Genomic DNA, 21,839 nt, shown 5'->3' with positions numbered 1-21,839 from the left:
TAGCCCTGTTTAAATATTTGAAAGGATGTCATATTGAGGAGGGAGCAAGCTTGTTTTCTGCTGCTCCAGAGACTAGGACCCGAAGCAATGGATGCAAACTACAGGAAAAGAGATTCCACCTCAACATTAGGAGGAACTTCCTGACAGTAAGGGCTGTTCAACAGTGGAACACACTCCCTTGGAGTGTAGTGGAGTCTCCTTCCTTGGAGGTCTTTAAGCAGAGGTTAGATGGCCATCTGTCAGGGATGCTTTGATTTGGATTTCCTGCATGGCAGGGGGTTGGACTGGATGGCCCTTGTGGTCTCTTCCAATTCTATGAGGGCAGTTAATAACAATAAACAATGTCTCTATGTAACTTGATAATATTTCTTTGGATCTGTTTTATTTGTTTTTACATTTGTGTAAACTGGCTATACAATAAATTTGAACTTGAACTTTACCTTTTATTCATCTAGTGTGGCAGTTTGCTACAGGAGGGTGACCAAAATAGTGAAGGGTCTGGAAACCATGCCTTATGAGGAGAGACTTAGGGAGCTGGGTATGTTTAGCCTGAAGGTTAAGAGGTGATAGGATATCCCTGTTTAAGTATTTGAAGGGGAGTCACATTGAGGAGGGAGCAAGCTTGTTTTCTGCTGCTCCAGGAAACAGGACCCTGAACAATGGATACAAGCTCCAGGAAAAGAAATTCCACATCAATATCAGGAGGAACTTCTTGACAGTAAGAGCTGTTTGACAGTGGAGAGTGGTGGAGTCTCCTTCCTTTGAGGTCTTTAAACAGAGGCTGGATGGCCATCTGTCAGGGATGTTTTGATTGAGAGTTCCTGCATGGCAGAACGGCCCTTGCGGTCTCTTCCAACTCTATGATTCTATGATTCTTTTATGAAACTGACAGTAGGCAGAAGAAATGCACTTCTTGTTGCCTATGCTTCTCTGCAAGACCATCTGCCCAGGTGCTCTCTCCATTTCTTCCTTGCACATGCAGCAACATCTACCATCCATTGCCCCCGAGAAGATGCCTGTCTCCTGCATCCCAGGAGCCCTCACCTCCAGCATCCAAGCAACAGCAGGAAGCCCTGGCTGGACTGTGCAGAGAAAAACTACACTACCCAAAAAGCAACGCGCTGCCCGTGGAAAGGACGCCTGCGCACTAAGACAGTCGGATCCAAGTTTGGAGCTCTTAGCTGCCAGTCCTGGCCCATCATGTAGGTGCAGCAGAGCTTTCGTTGCCATTGCAATAGCAGGGGGTGGAAATAATAATATTTTTTAAAAGGGGCCACTTTGCAATCTGTTTTGCAAGGTGTGCAATTGCAGCTCTGCAAGGAAATCTGCATTGGTGGGGGGAAACTCCAGTTTGCATGACCACTGGGGAGTGCTTGCAGTTTGCATCTTTGTTGCAAAAAAACTAGCAACAGAAGAAAGAGAAGGCAAAGTCTTTTGTGCTCCTCTCCCCCACAATCCCAGCGGAGGGGGAGGAAAAAAATGTCTCAGCAGAGAGGTAAGGCTCCTGGTTTGTCTTCCTTGCAGAGAGGCGCAAAAAAGTGCATGCATTTGGAAGTGCATGCATGCATGCAATGGTCGGGATGCAGTTGTGCATTGGGGAAGTTGGAGGCTGCAGAGAGCTCTCAGTTGCATTTCCTGTTTAGTATCTGGGTGGTTTTTTTAATCTCTGTCTCTCTTTGCAGACACAGGCTCGCGCGCGCGCGCGCCCCCGCGCCTGCACAGTTCCTGTAAGGCAGGGCTTTGCAGTTCAGCTGTGCATCGACGTTATTTGCATTCTTCTGCCGGGATTACCTTGTCTGTGTGTGTGTCTGTGTGTGCCTTTTGCACAGTCAGGAGGTTGGGAGAGCTGATTCTGCAGGAGCTGCTGCTTGCTGCACATCTTTTTTTATTTTAAAAATTGCAGTCATCATAATCATAATAATATAAAACTCAAGGCCAGATGCTGATAAAGGTGCAGAGGATTGGCAATGCAGATTTTAAACCAAACTCTCTCTCTCTCTCTCTCTCTCTCTCTCTCTCTCTCTCTCTGTGTGTGTGTGTGTGTGTGTGTGTGTGTGTATATATATATATATATATATATATATATATATATATATATAGTCTGTGTGTGTTTTTAAAGAGCCTGGGGCTGAAACTTGAGTGGCATTACTAGGAATCATATATATGTATGTATGTGTGTGTGTATATATATATATATATATGCATACATGCATGCATGCATGCCCCTGTTTCTATGGGGAAGTATTGTTCTGGTGCCCTCTCTTCTTTTCTACCTTTTTGCAAGAAGTGTGTGTGTAGTTTTTTGGGTCTGGGAAAGTTGTGCCAAGGGACGCTTGGCATTGTCTTTTCTCAGAGGTGGGCTTGGTTACTTTGTTTCCAAAAAGGGAAAGAGCAGGGTTTGTTTGTTTTCTTCAAGTAGGCTTGTTTGTTTAAAAACAGTACATAAAAGGAAGACTTTGAGGGGGAAAAATATCCCCATACGAGGGAGAAACGTCCGATTTTGCAAAAGATATAAATTATTGCGGAGCTTTAGGACCTAAGAAGAACAAATGAAGCAATGCATGATTAAATGTGCAACAGATTTGGGTGAAAATTTTATATATATATATATATATATTATGAGAGAACATATATGTGTGTGTGTGTATATATATATATATATATATCTTTATATATACTGTGTATATATATCTTTATATATACTGTATATATATATATATATACTCTATATATATACATTTTGTGTATGTGTATATATACACATACACTACATATATATGTGTGTGAGTATGTATGAGTGTGTGTGTGTGTGTGTGTGTATATATATATATATATGAGAAGCAATGAGTGGATATTTGGAAGAAGGGTTTAAAATTCACTTGGTCCTAAAACGTCAAAGAGAACTTTTTTAAAATGATGTGTGCTTGGTGTATAACCCCAAACAAGCTGGCTAAAATACATCAAAATACATTAGACACATCAGAAGGTTTTTTTTTTTTTTTTAAATTAGAGGTACTGGAGAGAGTAACGCTTGAATATCTCTAAAGACTGGCACAGGCAGAAGGAGGATATTTGACATTGAACCCAATCAGCCTGGAGAACAGTGTCTCATTTAAACATTATGTTGCATCCACACTGGAGCCATGATCTGAGTTGACACCACTTTAACTGCCCCTGGCTCCATGCTATGGCGTTCTAGGAATGATCGTATGTTGTGGGACCAGCATGGCGCCAGAGCAGTTAAAGTGATCTCAAACTGGATTATGGCTCCAGTGTGGATGCAGAGAGGCAAGTCCAAAGGACCTCTGGGCATGGAGGGTGGATGCACTCAAGCTGCTTGGCTTGCAATGCGTGGATGCAGATAGTTTTGCAGCCTTTCCAAGGCACTCTTCTGCCTCCTGCGCTGGAGAGGCTTGCAGGCTGCTTTATGCAGCTTCCCATCATGGCAGAACTTTGCAGAAGTGGGCTGCCACTTGTAGAAGTTGGAGGAGGAGAGGATTTCTCTCTCCCCCCCTCTGATTGAGGGTACCCTTGGAAAAGTCGGGAGAGGTTAATGGAAAGCGAGCTCTTGCAATTTGGAAGCCTCTTTGCCTCCCCACACACATACTCAGTTGCACTTGGTGCTGGTGATGGAATTGCATAATTGATTCCCCCATTTGCTGCAGCCCTCGCTTCCAGCCAAATGGAGGATTATTGGAAGGGAAAAAGGAGTCCAGTCCACTTTGCCAAGCCTAAAAGGATGCCTCCACGGAATGTGGCACTCGCTTGGGGTTTCTCATCCAACACGTTTCTCTAGTAAGCAGCCAAGAGGGAAACCCATCACTGGCTACAAGGGGGAGGATGGAAGAAGGCTGGTTTTTATCTCCCTTTCCCTCTCCTCCATCCTTGGAAAAACTGAATAGCACTGGATGCAGTGAAAAAAGCTTCCTGTCTGGGACTGGATTTGCCTGAATGAAAGGGAAAATGCTGTTCTTTTATTCAGGTCAGATGTTGCTTTTCCTTTTCATGCCTCCTCTTTTGCCATCTAGGGCAGCCTTATCTACCTGCCAGTAGAGATTCGGGGAAGGATATTTCAGGATGGACGTCTTACTTCTCAGTCTTGGCAACCTTCTTTCCTCCCATGGTTCCAAAACTTTGGTCCTCTAGATGGTTTGGACTACAGTTCCCAGAATTCTTAATTATTGGCCATGCTGGCTTGGGGTTTTGGGGGCTGAAGTTTAAAACATCTGGAGGACCAAAGTTTGGGGGCCACTGATCTAGACCACTTCCAGTTGTTCCATCTGTTTAAATGTGTAACATTGCACTTTGAAGTGGAGGAGGTGGTGATTTGCTTATTTATATTATATTTTTATTTATTGTATTTATACCCCACTCTTTACAAATGCTGTCAGAGATTAAAATCAAAGGTATAACCATGTTAGTCTGTAGAATCAGAACGTAGAGAGATCTTGTAGTAGCTTTGAGACTTTGAGATGCATCTGAGGAAGTAGGCTGAAGTCTAGGAAAGCTCACGCTGCCAATTTCTTTCTTTCAGTTAGTCTCAAAGCTGCTACAGGATCTCTCTACGTACTTACAAATGGTTAATGAAACAGTTTCTGCCCTCAAGCTTCCAATCTAAAAAGTGTTGAGAGACTCTAGTGTGCAAATCCGGCAAAAATAAGAAAGAAAGATGATTTCTAGAGACTGGTGTTCCTTTTGGTTAAAAGGAATAAAAGAAATCTGTGCTCGAGTATGTAACAATGCCACATTAAAAAGGCAGTGGGGAAAAAAAGCTGCACGAAGATTATGGGTTGGCTCTTTTGTTGTTGTTGATTACTTGGCATCCTCTGTGCTCGTGGAACTTGAGAGTCCAACATGTGCAACAGATAGACTCCTGCCCCAAGGAGTGAAATGAGCTGTGCTTTCAACAGCAGTGGGAGTTGGGAAAGGGAAAGCTGCTGCTGCTGCTGCTGCTCTTCAAGTCATTTCTGATGCAAGAAATGATGAGAAACCAAGACTGTGCCTTGAGCAACCTTGAAAGTGGAAGACCCTCTCACGGGGTGACATGCCCAAGGTCAATCGGTGGGTCTCCAGGCTGAGTGGGGAATTGTCCTATGTTCAAACCACTTCACCAAACGGGGTGGAAAAGAGGTGATTGCAAATACCATGTGCTTCAGTCAGGGGCTAATTTCACCAAGGATGAGGATGTTATGGAATGATGGATGCTGTGAGAGAGCATCTTACTTTTTTTTAAAGTAAGACATCTCTTTATCAGTGGTTGGGAGGATCTTCTTTAAAGAAACTCCAGTTGGATAAAGAGAATGCAGCCTTTGCCACCCAGTTTTGTTCCAGGTGTTTGGGGTAGAGACCGTAGTATTTCCAAGGCTGGACTTCAGTAAATGAGCATGAGGTTATGCTTTTCTTATCTCTTTTAGACAAAAACAATGGCATCTGTTCCCCAGCCTTTCTTTTCATAAACATAAACTGCTGGTTGAGCTGTATATGGGGGATTCCTTTAGTTCTAGCTTTTTTCTTTTTTTACTCCAAGCCCTACCATCATTCCTCCTCTTTATCCTATCAATGCTATGCACCTGATTTTAAATGCACCTGTTGTGAGAAGCATCCTTTACTGCCAGAGCATGGGGTTGCCTGGAAGTGCCACTTGTTGTAGGTGTTGCATGCAGCAAGACCTTTGGATGCACTAGTTTGCCATGCAGGTCTGCTCCTTCTGTATGGTTTGTCTCAGTGCCATTAACAAGAATACTTGGCAGCAGCCTGAATACAGACTACATAATAGGGACTTGTCTGTGTGGCAAGCAGGTGCTTGTAAAATGGCTTTACCACATGCAGCATTTGGCACACAGAGGCATTTCCACATGGCCTCTGCCTAGCAAGGGCAGCCTGTTGGTTTGGGCAGACAGGGCATTGCCCCCCAGCTTCCACCTCCACTGTAAACAGAGGAAGAGATGCCACCCAGCCCAGTGATATGCAATTTGGGTGTCATGTGCTGCCACTGCGATAGCCTCCGGTTCAGTTTCTTCTTCTTCAGATCCAGTAGCTGCTCAATTTAAATTTAATTTCTGTTTTGGCTAGCTGGGTTGGCTAAGTTTCTGGCACATTCTTTTCACAAGCAGTCTCAGAAGCTTCCTCACAATGAAGGTAGGTATTCGAGTAAAACAAGCAGGGCTTCCCTTGAACTGATCAGGAGGACCCGGCTCTTAGTATGTGGGGAGGTTAATGGAGGATGCCCACAGCCAATAGGCCAGGGGTGGACAGAGGCTGACCTTCCACATGATGTTGGGCTGAAGCTCCCAGCAGACATCATAATCACAGTCAATGGGGAAGAATCATGGGAGCTGCAGTCTGACAGCATTCGGAGGGCTGCACTTTTGAAGTTTGTGGCTGAGCAGCACCTGCCATCAGCAACATAGTAGTGAGTACGTATTTATTTTGAATATTAGTTGTGTGTGTGTATAGTGTTCTGGGTGTGTATGGAGAGTGTTCTAGGAGGTCCTTATTTTCCCCCAATTTTTTTGCATCTCTATTTTTCTGATTGTTTTTTTTTTAACAACCCCTCCATCCTTGACTTTTTAGGTCAGGTGGGGAATGATTGTGAGCTTGTCTATGTGAAGTGTTTTGTGGGTCTCCAGCCCTCACTTTATTTTCCATCTCTTATAAAATGTTCTTTAATCCTCCCTTGTTTGTTCTTTTTTAAAAAATCTCACATCTTAGAGGCCTGGGAGCAATAGTGAACCATGCAGGCAGTGTCTGGTGTCTTGCATCTTGTGAATCTGGAAACAACAGCAGGAAATGTGGATAGTGTTGTAGCAGTCTCTAACACTGGCTGTTTCCCCTATTTCCTATTCATTTTCCTTAAAAACAAAAACAAAACCCACTTCATTTTCTTACTTTTTAAAATTGACTTCAGATGCCCCACTCATTATTATAAGGGGTGTCCTTTGAACTCTCAAACCCTTGCTATTTTTTTGTTCTGTTATTTCTATTCTTTAAGGCACCTACTTTTTTGTGTTTCTGTGTGGAAACTGTGTCGCTTCCTCCAATTTATTTTCTGGCTTTTGTTTGATTTACTGATCTCAGTTTGCCTCTTTTCTGTGGGTTTCTATATGTGAGCGGCCAACTGTTGAAGGTAGGGTTGCCATTACTGTCAACCTCCAGACTGGGAAAAATGTAAAAAAGTGTAGGGCAATATAGGACAAAATTTAGTCCCAAATGTAGGACATATTTTTTAAATGGAGGACACACGAATAAATATAATAATTTAAAAAAGTTTTAATATAAACACATGTTTCTTAGGCATGCTCAAAATGGAGGACATTTTGGCATTATTCCTAGACAGATGGCAGAAATGTACTTCCCTTTCTGAACCCATTCCAAAACAAACACAACAGCACATTTGAGCATTTAACATGACTTTATTTAACATGGCCTCTTGCATATTTCAGAGGCTTATTGCATAACCAAATCCCTTGGGTTTAACACTTAGCATGGTTTAACATGGCTATGCATATTTAACATGTCAAAGTGGTTTCACAAGAAGTGGATTTGCATTCAATTTCAGGTTTCTTACCCCAACTGTACTTCTCAGAAGTGTGTACTTGGTCAAGGGACTTTGATTTTTCTTCACTGCTCATGAGTTCATAAAAATCAGAGCAACTTACATTGGCCATGCCTGAGAGAGTATCAATATCATCATCATCATCACACCATCATTGTCAAAACAAGGGAGACTTGTTAGCATTAAAAGCACCAAAAATACACCAAAACACACATTGGAAGGTGACACTTTCTCAGCTTCAGAAGCTGACTCATATCACATCATCATCATCATCATCATCACACTATCATTGTCAAAATAAGGGAGACTTGTTAGCATTAAAAGAACCACAAATACACCAAAACACACACATTGGAAGGTGACACTCTCTTGGCTTCAGAAGCTGAGTCATATCACATCATCATCATCATCATCATCATCATCATCATCATCATCACACTATCATTGTCAAAACAAGGGAGACTTGTTAGCATTAAAAGCACCAAAAAAAACAAAAAACCTTGTTGCCAGAAGCCTCTGGCCACTCACCACCTCCTCCTCCTCCTCCTTATCCTGTTTGGCACCATGTGGCGCCATAGGAAAGGGCCGTTTCCCCTCCCGCTTGCCCAGAGGCCCACCCTCAGTCGTCGTCCTCGTCCTCCTCTGAGGCTCCACCTCCTCCTTGAGGCTGGCCAATGGCAGGCTGGGGCTGGAAACAGCCCTGCCCCTGCTGCTTTGCCATTGGCCAGTCATCTTCCGGGGGACGAGCACTCCTGCAGGCTGGGCGGAGGAGGCGGCGGAGGAGGAGGTAGGTGGTGCAGCCGCGCAGAGGAGGGCGGTGCAGCCGCGTAGAGGAGGTGGAGGGTGGCACGGCCGCACGGAGGAGGCGCCTCCTCCTCCTCTGCGCGGCCTCGCGGTCTTCCTCTTCCGTGCGGCCGTGCGTGGCCCTCCTCCCCCCGGCTTGTCTACGCGGCTATGCCACCCTCCTCCACTTCATCCACGTGGCCGCACGGAGGAGGAGGAGGGTGGCGCAGCCGCGCGGAGCAGGCAGAGTTGAAGGAGGGGAGGAGGGGGAGGAGGAGATGGGCGGCTGCGTGCATTAGCGGCCGCGGCAATGGCTGCATGAGCGAGCCCGGCCCAGAGGCCGGGCTCGAACCAGTGATTTGCTGGTACCCGGGACGGGACAGGCCCGGTACCGCCAAAACCTGTACAGTCCTGGGTGCAGCTGGGATATGGCATTCCTAGTTGAAGGAATACTTTCATCTGTTCCTGTGTGGCTTCACTTTCTCCCTTCCCAGTTCCTTGCATTGATCTCTGGATTGTTTTAGTGTCCTTTTTGTGGATCACAGCCACTCCTCTACAACCCTTTGCCTTGAATTCACAATTCTTAAATTAACTTGCATTGCCTTAGTTTGTCCGCCATCATCTCACAAGCCCCAAGGTGTATCAGTGCAACTTTAAAGCAGTGATACTGAATTCACTGGTCCTTAGTTTCACGTATGGAAAGGGGCAGTTGACACATGTTCCTGTCATTCATTGACTGTGACAAATTAGACATTGTAGATAAAATGTTCACATCCTATGTTGTCAATGCAGTCAGTAGTTTCCATTAAAGAGAGTTAATAATTAAGTGGTGAAATATTACATGATACCTATACATCTATCTGACCAAAGTATGTTTTGAATTGCAGTTTGGGGCTATTCTAACAGATGTGAATTACTTCTCTGTGATGCCTTATGACTGGGCCTGACTACTGGGGTTGTACAAATCAGTATGTGAAGAAAAACCTAAACCAGGGCTGGACAGTTCATGCCCCTCCAGTTGTTGGGCTGACATTCCATTTGTCATAGGTTTAATCTACACTGCATAAATAATGCAATTTGACTCTGTTTTAACTGCCATGGTTCTATGCAATGGAATTTTGGAATTTGTAGTTTTGTGAGCTATTTATCTTTCACTGCCAGAGAATTCTGGTGCCACAACGAGCAACAGATCCTATAATTTTGTAAAATTGAGCTTTGGCAGTGAAAGCAGTGTCAAACAGCATTATTTCTTGGGTGCATATTAGACCATAGTCATCTCAGCCAATGTTAAGTGACTGCAGTGTGTTCTGGCCACAAACACCTGGGGCCCTTTCACACTACACAATTATAGGGATATTATTCCACCAGGATTTGCAGTTTAGGGAGGGGCCTTTGGAATACTTAGTCAGGGTGGTCCTCTGGTGCCCCTGGCCAAACTATAAACTCTCCAGAATTCCATAGGATGCAGCCATGGCAGTTAAAGTGAATTCACAGTGCCATGATAATGTAGTGTGAAAGGGTCCCTGGAGAACCAGAAGTTCCTTACCCCTGCTTTGTTGCTTGTATGACCACTTAGATTGCAAAGGAAGTCAACCTGAGGAGTATTAGTTTGTGCTGTATCCTTCCCTGTGCAGTCACTGACCTGAGAATAGCTAGAAATTGTTGCCTAGATACTGTATATATGTGTGAACTAGTTCTAAGAATGTTTACTTGGATGTAAGATTATTAAAATCCTTGGGTTTATTACAAATAAGTATGCATGGCAATAGGGTGCCAGATTGCAACATTTCTGCCAAGTAGCTATGCCAGTTCTGTGGTCTATACTGTGCCTGGCACACTGGTATTAAAACTATTAAAGCTAAAAGTGTCAACCTTTGTGGCTTGCAAACTAAAAATATTACCTAGATTGCTTTTTAGTGTGCATGCTTTTATTATGTTGAACCATTAAAAAAATTGTTTACTTTCCCCTGAAAGGTTTATTGAAATGGGAATGTTCTAGTTTTGAGATACCAAGGACACAGGTAACACACTGGAAATATTGAAGATTCCTTGAGTTCAGCACTTGCCTTGTTCTGTTTGAAGTAGCTGGCACTGATCTGGTTTGTTTTGGTTTTGCGTGTGATCTTGATCATGTAGCTTGTTATGCTATTTGTGAATTACTATTTACAGAGCTGGTGGCAAGAGGATAAATATCGAAGCAATACTTTCTATTGTTTAACCAAAGGATAATTAGTTCTGGTTGCCTGAAAGTCGGCACTTAGCTGGAATTACTCATTGAAAATTATTTTCAGGTAAGAGCATAACAAAGACTGAGACTCCCGGTGTCCTGTTCAGGAGTAGGAAGTGTTTTGCCTTATTGTGGGGAGCAGAACTGTAACTGTTGAACTGGCTTCAAGAGAATTTTTTTTGGTGAAACTCCTGATATTCAAGAATGGTTTATTAAATGCAATTGAAAATGTGGGGCTAGTTCTGATTAACATAGTGTGTTACCAGCCTCTCCTGGCCATAACTTATACAGAGCAGATAAAATTGCTTTATAACGAGGACTTGGAACAGTTAATAAGGAAAATCAAAGAAGAAAGTGCTAAGACAGGCAGGCTTGCTGTTGAACATTAAGAAAACAAAAATAATGATTATGGAGGATTTACATAAATTCAATGTAGAAGATGAGGAAATTGAAATAGTTAAAGATTTCCCATACTTTGAATCAATCATTGATTAGAATGGAGAGCATAGCCAAGAATGCAAAAGACTGGGACTAGGAAGGGCAGTTATGAAAGAACTAGACAAGATCCTGAAGTGCAAAGATTGTGCATACCATTGTATTTCCCGTCACTGTGTATGGGTGCGAGAGCTGGATTGTGAAGAAAGCTGATAGAAAGAAAATCAATGTACAGTATTTGAAATGTGGTGTAAACAAATGGGTCATGGAACTAATCAGACCTTAATTCTCCCTAGAAGCTAAAATGAGGCTGTTGTACATCGGCCATCAGAATGCATGACTTATTAGAAAAGACGATGATGCTTGGTGGAAAAGTAGAGGGCATAAGGAAGCGAGGAAGACCACATACCAGATAAATAGACACAATCAAGACACATGGCACTGGGTTTGCAAGACCTGAGCAGAGCTGTTGAGAATAGGGAATCCTGGAGGTGTCTCATTCACAGGGTTGCCAGGAGTCGGGGTTGACTTCAGGACAGTTAACAACAAGAACAACAAATTAAAATATGTTCTTATTTTACCTTTTTAAATATAGCAATGGATATTGATATTGGGTTGCTGCTATAGTTTTATTCTAAATCTGATTTTCATGTTTTAGAAAGAAAGCTAGAAGAAAATTAAATCTGATCTTAAAGTGAAATATAGGCAATTTCTGCGTTCTCTGCTTTGGCCACATGATCCCTCCATATAAAGTATGCACTGTATTTGTCCTTGAATGAATGAATGAATGAAATTTTATTTCTAGACCGCTATTCCTTGTAGATCACAGTGGTTTACAAAAACACCATCAAAACCAATACATAGCGCAACAATACAAAAACCCACCCATACAATTTAAAAACAATACAAGGGAGGGCTTGTCTTCTTCAGGCAGGCAGTTGGAGCCAGCCTGCCTCTCTCCCCCCAAGATGGTGGCTGAAGGGAGGGCTTGTCTTCTTACTGGCAGGCAGTTGGAGCCAGCCTGCCTCTCTCCCCCCAAGATGGTGGCTGAAGGGAGGGCTTTACTTCTTCAGGCAGGCAGTTGGAGCTAGCCTGCCTCTCTCCCCCCAAGATGGTGGCTGAAGGGAGGGCTTTACTTCTTCAGGCAGGCAGTTGGAGCCAGCCTGCCTCTCTCCCCCCAAGATGGTGGCTGAAGGGAGGGCTTGTCTTCTTCAGGCAGGCAGTTGGAGCCAGCCTGCCTCTCTCCCCCCAAGATGGTGGCTGAAGGGAGGGCTTGTCTTCTTCAGGCAGGCAGTTGGAGCTCGCCTGCCTCTCTCCCCCCAAGATGGTGGCTGAAGGGAGGGCTTGTCTTCTTCAGGCAGGCAGTTGGAGCTCGCCTGTCTCTCTCCCCCCAAGATGGTGGCTGAAGGGAGGGCTTGTCTTCTTCAGGCAGGCAGTTGGAGCCAGCCTGCCTCTCTCCCCCCAAGATGGTGGCTGAAGGGAGGGCTTGTCTTCTTCAGGCAGGCAGTTGGAGCTAGCGTGCCTCTCTCCCCCCAAGATGGTGGCTGAAGGGAGGGCTTGTCTTCTTCAGGCAGGCAGTTGGAGCCAGCCTGCCTCTCTCCCCCCAAGATGGTGGCTGAAGGGAGGGCTTTACTTCTTCAGGCAGGCAGTTGGAGCCAGCCTGCCTCTCTCCCCCAAGATGGTGGCTGAAGGGAGGGCTTTTCTTCTTACAGGCAGGCAGTTGGAGCCAGCCTGCCTCTCTCCCCCCAAGATGGTGGCTGAAGGGAGGGCTTTACTTCTTCAGGCAGGCAGTTGGAGCTAGCCTGCCTCTCTCTCCCCAAGATGGTGGCTGAAGGGAGGGCTTTTCTTCTTACAGGCAGGCAGTTGGAGCTAGCCTGCCTCTCTCTCCCCAAGATGGTGGCTGAAGGGAGGGCTTGTCTTCTTCAGGCAGGCAGTTGGAGCTCGCCTGCCTCTCTCCCCCCAAGATGGTGGCTGAAGGGAGGGCTTGTCTTCTTCAGGCAGGCAGTTGGAGCCAGCCTGCCTCTCTCCCCCCAAGATGGTGGCTGAAGGGAGGGCTTTACTTCTTCAGGCAGGCAGTTGGAGCCAGCCTGCCTCTCTCCCCCAAGATGGTGGCTGAAGGGAGGGCTTTTCTTCTTACAAGCAGGCAGTTGGAGCTAGCCTGCCTCTCTCTCCCCAAGATGGTGGCTGAAGGGAGGGCTTTTCTTCTTACAAGCAGGCAGTTGGAGCTAGCCTGCCTCTCTCTCCCCAAGATGGTGGCTGAAGGGAGGGCTTTTCTTCTTACAAGCAGGCAGTTGGAGCTAGCCTGCCTCTCTCCCCCAAGATGGTGGCTGAAGGGAGGGCTTTTCTTCTTACAAGCAGGCAGTTGGAGCTAGCCTGCCTCTCTCTCCCCAAGATGGTGGCTGAAGGGAGGGCTTTTCTTCTTACAAGCAGGCAGTTGGAGCCAGCCTGCCTCTCTCCCCCAAGATGGTGGCTGAAGGGAGGGCTTTTCTTCTTACAAGCAGGCAGTTGGAGCTAGCCTGCCTCTCTCCCCCAAGATGGTGGCTGAAGGGAGGGCTTTTCTTCTTACAAGCAGGCAGTTGGAGCTAGCCTGCCTCTCTCTCCCCAAGATGGTGGCTGAAGGGAGGGCTTGTCTTCTTCAGGCAGGCAGTTGGAGCCAGCCTGCCTCTCTCCCCCCAAGATGGTGGCTGAAGGGAGGGCTTGTCTTCTTCAGGCAGGCAGTTGGAGCTCGCCTGCCTCTCTCCCCCCAAGATGGTGGCTGAAGGGAGGGCTTGTCTTCTTCAGGCAGGCAGTTGGAGCTCGCCTGTCTCTCTCCCCCCAAGATGGTGGCTGAAGGGAGGGCTTGTCTTCTTCAGGCAGGCAGTTGGAGCCAGCCTGCCTCTCTCCCCCCAAGATGGTGGCTGAAGGGAGGGCTTGTCTTCTTCAGGCAGGCAGTTGGAGCTAGCCTGCCTCTCTCCCCCCAAGATGGTGGCTGAAGGGAGGGCTTGTCTTCTTCAGGCAGGCAGTTGGAGCCAGCCTGCCTCTCTCCCCCCAAGATGGTGGCTGAAGGGAGGGCTTTACTTCTTCAGGCAGGCAGTTGGAGCCAGCCTGCCTCTCTCCCCCAAGATGGTGGCTGAAGGGAGGGCTTTTCTTCTTACAGGCAGGCAGTTGGAGCCAGCCTGCCTCTCTCCCCCCAAGATGGTGGCTGAAGGGAGGGCTTTACTTCTTCAGGCAGGCAGTTGGAGCTAGCCTGCCTCTCTCTCCCCAAGATGGTGGCTGAAGGGAGGGCTTTTCTTCTTACAAGCAGGCAGTTGGAGCTAGCCTGCCTCTCTCTCCCCAAGATGGTGGCTGAAGGGAGGGCTTTTCTTCTTACAGGCAGGCAGTTGGAGCTAGCCTGCCTCTCTCTCCCCAAGATGGTGGCTGAAGGGAGGGCTTGTCTTCTTCAGGCAGGCAGTTGGAGCTCGCCTGCCTCTCTCCCCCCAAGATGGTGGCTGAAGGGAGGGCTTGTCTTCTTCAGGCAGGCAGTTGGAGCCAGCCTGCCTCTCTCCCCCCAAGATGGTGGCTGAAGGGAGGGCTTTACTTCTTCAGGCAGGCAGTTGGAGCCAGCCTGCCTCTCTCCCCCAAGATGGTGGCTGAAGGGAGGGCTTTTCTTCTTACAAGCAGGCAGTTGGAGCTAGCCTGCCTCTCTCTCCCCAAGATGGTGGCTGAAGGGAGGGCTTTTCTTCTTACAAGCAGGCAGTTGGAGCTAGCCTGCCTCTCTCTCCCCAAGATGGTGGCTGAAGGGAGGGCTTTTCTTCTTACAAGCAGGCAGTTGGAGCTAGCCTGCCTCTCTCCCCCAAGATGGTGGCTGAAGGGAGGGCTTTTCTTCTTACAAGCAGGCAGTTGGAGCTAGCCTGCCTCTCTCTCCCCAAGATGGTGGCTGAAGGGAGGGCTTTTCTTCTTACAAGCAGGCAGTTGGAGCCAGCCTGCCTCTCTCCCCCAAGATGGTGGCTGAAGGGAGGGCTTTTCTTCTTACAAGCAGGCAGTTGGAGCTAGCCTGCCTCTCTCCCCCAAGATGGTGGCTGAAGGGAGGGCTTTTCTTCTTACAAGCAGGCAGTTGGAGCTAGCCTGCCTCTCTCTCCCCAAGATGGTGGCTGAAGGGAGGGCTTTTCTTCTTACAAGCAGGCAGTTGGAGCTAGCCTGCCTCTCTCCCCCAAGATGGTGGCTGAAGGGAGGGCTTTTCTTCTTACAAGCAGGCAGTTGGAGCTAGCCTGCCTCTCTCCCCCCAAGATGGTGGCTGAAGGGAGGGCTTTTCTTCTTCAGGCAGGCAGTTGGAGCTAGCCTGCCTCTCTCCCCCCAAGATGGTGGCTGAAGGGAGGGCTTTTCTTCTTACAAGCAGGCAGTTGGAGCTAGCCTGCCTCTCTCTCCCCAAGATGGTGGCTGAAGGGAGGGCTTGTCTTCTTCAGGCAGGCAGTTGGAGCTAGCCTGCCTCTCTCTCCCCAAGATGGTGGCTGAAGGGAGGGCTTTTCTTCTTACAAGCAGGCAGTTGGAGCTAGCCTGCCTCTCTCTCCCCAAGATGGTGGCTGAAGGGAGGGCTTTTCTTCTTACAAGCAGGCAGTTGGAGCTAGCCTGCCTCTCTCTCCCCAAGATGGTGGCTGAAGGGAGGGCTTTTCTTCTTACAAGCAGGCAGTTGGAGCTAGCCTGCCTCTCTCTCCCCAAGATGGTGGCTGAAGGGAGGGCTTTTCTTCTTACAGGCAGGCAGTTGGAGCTAGCCTGCCTCTCTCCCCCCAAGATGGTGGCTGAAGGGAGGGCTTGTCTTCTTCAGGCAGGCAGTTGGAGCTAGCCTGCCTCTCTCCCCCCAAGATGGTGGCTGAAGGGAGGGCTTGTCTTCTTCAGGCAGGCAGTTGGAGCTCGCCTGCCTCTCTCCCCCCAAGATGGTGGCTGCCGTTTTCTTTTTGATACCTTGATGACTCGCACTGTGGTTCTATCAGCTGCCAATGATGTATTTGGTTGTGATGGGTCTGCTTCCAGTGGTCCAGCTTGAGGATGTAGATATATTTCTCAGTAGGGTGAAATGAGTAATCTCTATATTTGGTCCTTGTTCTGGTTGGTTAAAGTAGGTGTGGTTACCCTGCAATTCACCAGCAAGAACTGGCTGTAGAATAGTGGCTCAGATCATATGCTAGGAAGTCAAGGAAGAAAGCAACTGTAAGCATATATTGAGCTCAGGAATTTGTGAGCTAGTTTAACAAGTCCTTTAACACAAAACTCTCCTGGTTTTCCTAAAGGTGTTGTTTTTTCAGCTTTCTAATTTAGGAGTAGAATTTTTAGTTGTGTCGGCTTTTAAGATTTGGGAATCATGAAACCTTATCGATGTACTTACTGCAAATCATCCTGAGATTGGTCAGTAGATCCCAGTATGTCTTTTTCCCTACTCCAGGATTAAGGCATCCAAAGCGAGGTGACTTAGTGGAAAAGTGAATGTACTATAGTAACCTTGATTGAAAAAGTATTTTTTGTATCCCACCTTGTTGGATAATTTCCAACCAGTCTCATTATGCAAAGAGATATTGTAGCTCATTTGACAGTGAGGACTGAAACTGATGGCCCAGAAAGAGATGTCTCCAGCCGCTGTGGCTGCGATCACTCTGGGTCTGGGACCGCAGTCACTGCATGGCCCGCTCCCAAAGCAGACCGCTGTTGTGGTCCCGAACAGACCACCAGGAAGAGCGGATTAAATTTGCTTCTTTTGCCAATGGCTCTGGGCCTCCTTAGGTGGTCTTGGAGTGGTTTCTGGCTGCTCTATTTGGCCTGCCTGTTTGGGGCCTGAATTAAAGAAGTTGTAGTATGAGCTTTTGTAGACTTGGTCTGCTTCCTCAGATGCCAAGATTCCTTTGTATACTGATATTTCAGACTAACATGGCTATGCACAAGGCATATTGGTTTCCATTTCATTCAAGAAACTTTGATTGCTTAGATATTGACAGTAAGGGCTGTTCGACAGTGGAACAAACTCCCTCAGAGCGTGGTGGTGTCTCGGTCCTTAGAGGTCTTCAAACAGAGGCTGGATGGCCACCTGTCGGTGATGCTTTGATTTAGATTTCCTGCATGGCAGGGGGATGGACTGAATGGCCCTTGCGGTCTCTTCCAACTCTACGATTCTATGATTCTATGGATTTAGGCTGGATTGTTGGGACTGAAATACCTTCAGTCTGGAAACTAGATGGCAGGTGGGGGAGTATATTTATATTTGTCATTCTGACCCTCTCTGTAGGAGCAAACATGGTACCAAGCCACATGATGAGAATAGGATAGAGAGACCCTCTTTGTCAGTTTCAATAGGTGGCAATGTGGTATTTCCATTTGACCTATGGCTATCTTTCAGGCTGATTTCTGGTCCCATGTAAGCATGTTTTTCATACAGTTTGGTTTCAGGACCACCTGTGGATATTAAAGTCCCATTAAATATGACGGATAGTAAAATGGTGTCGCTTATATAAAATAGCAAATTCAAAGGGGTTTTTTTTTGAAATGTGTATATTTAAAAAATATTTTCAAGCCATGCCTGCTTCAATGGGTAAAGAATCTGTGGATACGGACGGTCAATTGTAGCATGTTGAGCGTCACGCTAATGATTCCAGTCTATGGGACAGATTGCCACTTGCCAATGGGTTGCTTGCTGAAAGAAACCAAAGTAACCAGTGCCAATGTTATTTCACATCTACATAGGGAGAACTTGTTCAAGGTGTTGAAGTGGAGTATGTCTCTGAGTATAATACAACATTTTAAAAAACCCTTGAGTCCCTGGACTTGGTGAGGTGGGAGAAGAGAGAAAAAATGTTTGGTTATACAAGTCACAGCAACTAACCTTTGCCCCACATCTTAGTTGGTCAGAAACAAAGGAGCAAGTAAAAAAGTCCAGTTCAATGGCTTCTGACTTACGTGGTTTCTAAGTTAATATGTATAAAGATTTTGCATGGCTGAATCATGTTTTTCACATTTGGTGTTAACAACTTGCAAACAGGAATGTTGTGGAATTCAGTGCAAGATGTCTACCAACTGGAGTTGATCATCTGTTGTGTTAAAGAAAGTGGTATGAAAATTGTATCTACTGTATGCATTTAATTAAGATTTTATCAGAGTAGTGTGTCTCATGATATATTTCTCCATAACCACTGTGGCAGGATAATTGAAGCGCTGCATAAAAATATCAGTAATAAATATATGCCAGAACATAGCCCTGTGTTTTGAAACACCCTTGATATGTGGCTTATAGTGTAACTCAGAAAAATGAGGATATGTCTGTTTTGTTAGATGTTAAGGTAAAAAGTATGCTGTCATGGGCACATATTTAATGCGTGTGTCTGGGAGTTGCAGTTTCACACAGTGTCCTTCAGTAACACTATGTTTCCCTTATGGGGAAATTAAAAAGCTTTCTCCTGGCTGTTTGGTACTGGTTAGTTCTAGTCAGCATTGAACTCTTCATTGATGCTGGGGCTGCAGAGGCTGCCTGAGAATGTTGCTTAATGACTCCAAGCTTGATTTTAAAGTCTGTGACAGGCAGAATCTTTGTTACTATAGGGCAGTAACAGATGAACACTTTCTCAAAAGATGGTGGCTGGGTGGTAGAACAATCATATGTTTGTTTTTTTTTATCTCAGTGGACAAGTTAAGGGATTTTACATTTTCTTATATTTTCTTAAAATGTAAAAAGGCAAGAGGGAGATAATTCTTAAAAATGGTTTAGTGGAAGTAGAATGGTGGATGGGGTGAGAAATTAACAAACATGCCCATTTTGTAAGGAATGGCTTGGTGGTTAGACGCCAACTTCGATGATCATAAGGTCGGAAGGTTAGCAGTTTAAGGCCAAAGTGCTGCATGATGGTATGAACCCCCACCACTAATCCCAGCTTCTGCTATCCTAGCAGTTCGAAAGCATGCATGTACAAGTAGATAAATAGGTACCACTTCTCAGTGGGAAGGTAATAACATTCAGTGCAGTCATACTGGCCACATGACCATTGGAGTAGTCTTTGGACAAAGCTGGCTTTTTGGTTTAGTAACAGAGATGAGCACCGCCCCCTACAGTTGGTCAGGACTAAGCATTCATGTCAAGGGAAAATCTTTATCTTTATCTTTTTAAATCAATCTGTACTTACATTTGGAGGTGTTGATGACTCTTCAAATATTTTGAACTATTGCTCCCACACTTCCTTATATAGTGGGCCCTTGGTATCCACTGGAGTTTGGTTACAGCCCCCCCCCCCCCATGGAAACCAAAATCTGTGGATGGTCAAGTCCCATTATATACAATGGCATAGTAAAATTGTGTCCTTATATAAAATTGCAAAATCAACGTTTGCTTTTTGAAAATCCCAGTTTTTGTAAGAAATCCATTCTGGACACACACACACACACCCTGCAAAAATGGAAATCTGCTGATATTCAAGCCCTATTGGCTTGAATAGTGGTGCATCCGTGGGCACACACCCCATTTTAAGTCCTCCGTTTGCCCCTTGCAAGTAAGCAAGGGACGCAGATTCAAAATCCAAGCAAATGGAGGGACAACTGTATTTTCAAGCCATTGATAGTTGAATCTGTGGATATGGAGGGATGACTAGGGCTTCTGGGAGATAAAATCCAAAAGAGATGATCAGATGGTTTTCACCCCTCTCTTAAGTCATTGCTTCCATGTGGGCACAGATTATACACAATAAACATTAGTGTTAATATGTGGCCTCACTGTAATTTTTCTGTATTGCTAAATGAAAACATATGTAAAAAATACGTATGATTTTGAGAATGATACAATATTAGGCTTGGAAAGCCAAACAACATTTTGTGTACCTTCAAGTTTTTCTTGACTTATGGCAACCTTAAGGTAAACGTATCCATGACATCAGTCCCAGAATCAAGGAAAAGATTATTTTCTGCTTGAAATGGATTTGATTTTAAACCTTATGATTTCGATATGAATGTTAAGATTTGATGAGGGTTTTGGTTGCCCCATGGCATCAAAGCTCACTTGTCAGAAGGAAGTTGTGTGCCAGACTCTCATTCCAGGAGTTCTTCTTTGAAAATGATATACCACATGACTGAAACTTTGTGCCACTAACATATGGCTGCTTTATCTATCCACATTAGCAGTTTAGAACATGTTGAAACTGATATCTCAAGTGGCAAACTGCTACATCATGAGCTAACTTAAGAATTTTTCTGATTGCATTACTTCATTCATTAATTTATGACAAGTTATTTCCATGCATGTTTAGGAGAACTGTCTTTGCTATTACGGTTAGCACAATTCCTTGGATGCAGTCCTCAACTAGCATAATTTCTTGGATGCAGCTGGTTTTGATAGAGGGCCACTTTTATCTATTTCCATGCCACATGTGAGGGACATAAAGAGTGCTCCCATCCCCCCCCCACATCTTCAGTGAAATAAGATATCTCAACATTTGACAGACACTGTCCTCACACATTAAAAATAATTTTAAAATCCTCAAAAATCAAGCTCTGTGAGATTTTTATTTTTTATTTTTTGCATTTCTGCAGGGAAATGTTTGTGGTTTGGGGCAAAAATGGGATCTTTTTGCAAAAAAGTCTCAAATGCACTCCCCCATCATTGAGTTCCATGCCAGGGGAAATGCAGGATATTAATTAATAGATTAATAGATAGATGTGTACAAACTTTTGTAATCTTACCCAGTAGGGAAAACTGTTTATAAACCCTCCCTTTCATTCACTACACTTGGTTCCCATATGTCCCAGAGACACACATGTTCCTGGTCTAGGACATGGAATGAACTAGTCAGTTGCAGGAGACGTAGCACATAGCATCATTTAGGAAGATGGCTTTGCCCCAATAGATTCCAGCTGCAGAGCACAAGCTTGTTTTAGTATAAATAAGATGGGCATTCCTTTTGATAGCAAGTCCCTTCTCTAGAATTAAAGAATTATGCACATTCTCAGATACTTGCATATAAAGGATTCCTGATCTGAATCTTAGCAGTAGTTTGGCTTGGCATTTTTGCCCCATTAACTCCCATTTGCACCAGATCTATTTTTCACAGTAATTGAGCAAACAGGAATCAAGCTTACATACAAATGATTCCACTCTGGAGAATACTTTGTTTGTAAGAGGCATTTAAACATGCAGTTGCATGAATTCTTACAGGGAATTAACTAGCGTATATATAACCAGTGTATTCATACTTGCCAAATTATCAAGTGATTGAATGATTAAAGTATAAAGTCATGCACCAGATTTGAATGTGATGAGGAACGGTTTTAAGGATACGCTCCATAGCAGGGGTGGGAATCATGCAGCCCTCCATATGTTGTTGCACTACATCTTTCAGTAGCCCTAATCAGTATAGCCAGTGGTGAGAAATGCTGGGAGTTGCAGTCTAGCAAAATCTGGAGGGATGCAGGATTCCCATTCTTGCCCTGTTAAGGGAAGTGCTGCAGCCAGTTGTGGGTTCTGGGGGTGGTGAAATTGGCTGCTGGACCCACCAAAGCTTCCAGTCTCTATCTTAAACATGCTTGAAGAGGACTAAGGTCACCACAGCAGATGTTCTAGGAAAAGGCTGAAAACATAATGCTCTAGATTCTGTGGCAAGAGCATTTCACTGAGAAGTAAATTACTAGCAAACTTGGATGGCAGTGGCTATGATAGTTGCAGAAGGCACATGCAGTTGGAACACAATGCAAAGTGGGAACTGACATCTGAGATTTTTATAATGTACTTACACCAACAAGAGCCATTGTGTTGTAGTGGTTTGAATGCTGGACTAGGACTTCTGGAAGCCAGTGTTCAAATCCCTGCTCAGCCATGAAAACCCACTAGGTAACCTTGGGCAAGCCACACTCTCTCAGCCTCAG

The 21,839-nt window shown here is 45.2% G+C and overlaps 1 protein-coding gene across 3 annotated transcripts in view; it reads left to right on the top strand.

Annotated features, from left to right (window-relative positions):
- Positions 1-1,180: 1,180 nt before the first annotated feature.
- The window catches only part of LOC149322365 (dual specificity mitogen-activated protein kinase kinase 6), a 213,608-nt gene continuing 192,949 nt past the window's right edge, over positions 1,181-21,839 (top strand). For all 3 annotated transcript variants that reach the window (XM_089540393.1, XM_089540409.1, XM_089540401.1), the window contains exon 1: positions 1,181-1,495. In XM_089540393.1, the coding sequence (XP_089396519.1) occupies positions 1,480-1,495 (16 nt within the window). In that variant the 5' untranslated portion in view covers positions 1,181-1,479. The remainder of the gene's footprint in view (positions 1,496-21,839) is intronic.

This window comes from Sceloporus occidentalis, unplaced genomic scaffold (genome assembly GCF_023333645.1).
Source record: "Sceloporus occidentalis isolate IW3139 unplaced genomic scaffold, rSceOcc1.0.p SCAF_1, whole genome shotgun sequence".
In the NCBI taxonomy this organism is placed as follows: Eukaryota; Metazoa; Chordata; class Lepidosauria; order Squamata; family Phrynosomatidae; genus Sceloporus; species Sceloporus occidentalis.
Note: the sequence above shows the minus strand (reverse complement) of the source record. Positions and strands in the feature narration are given on the sequence as shown.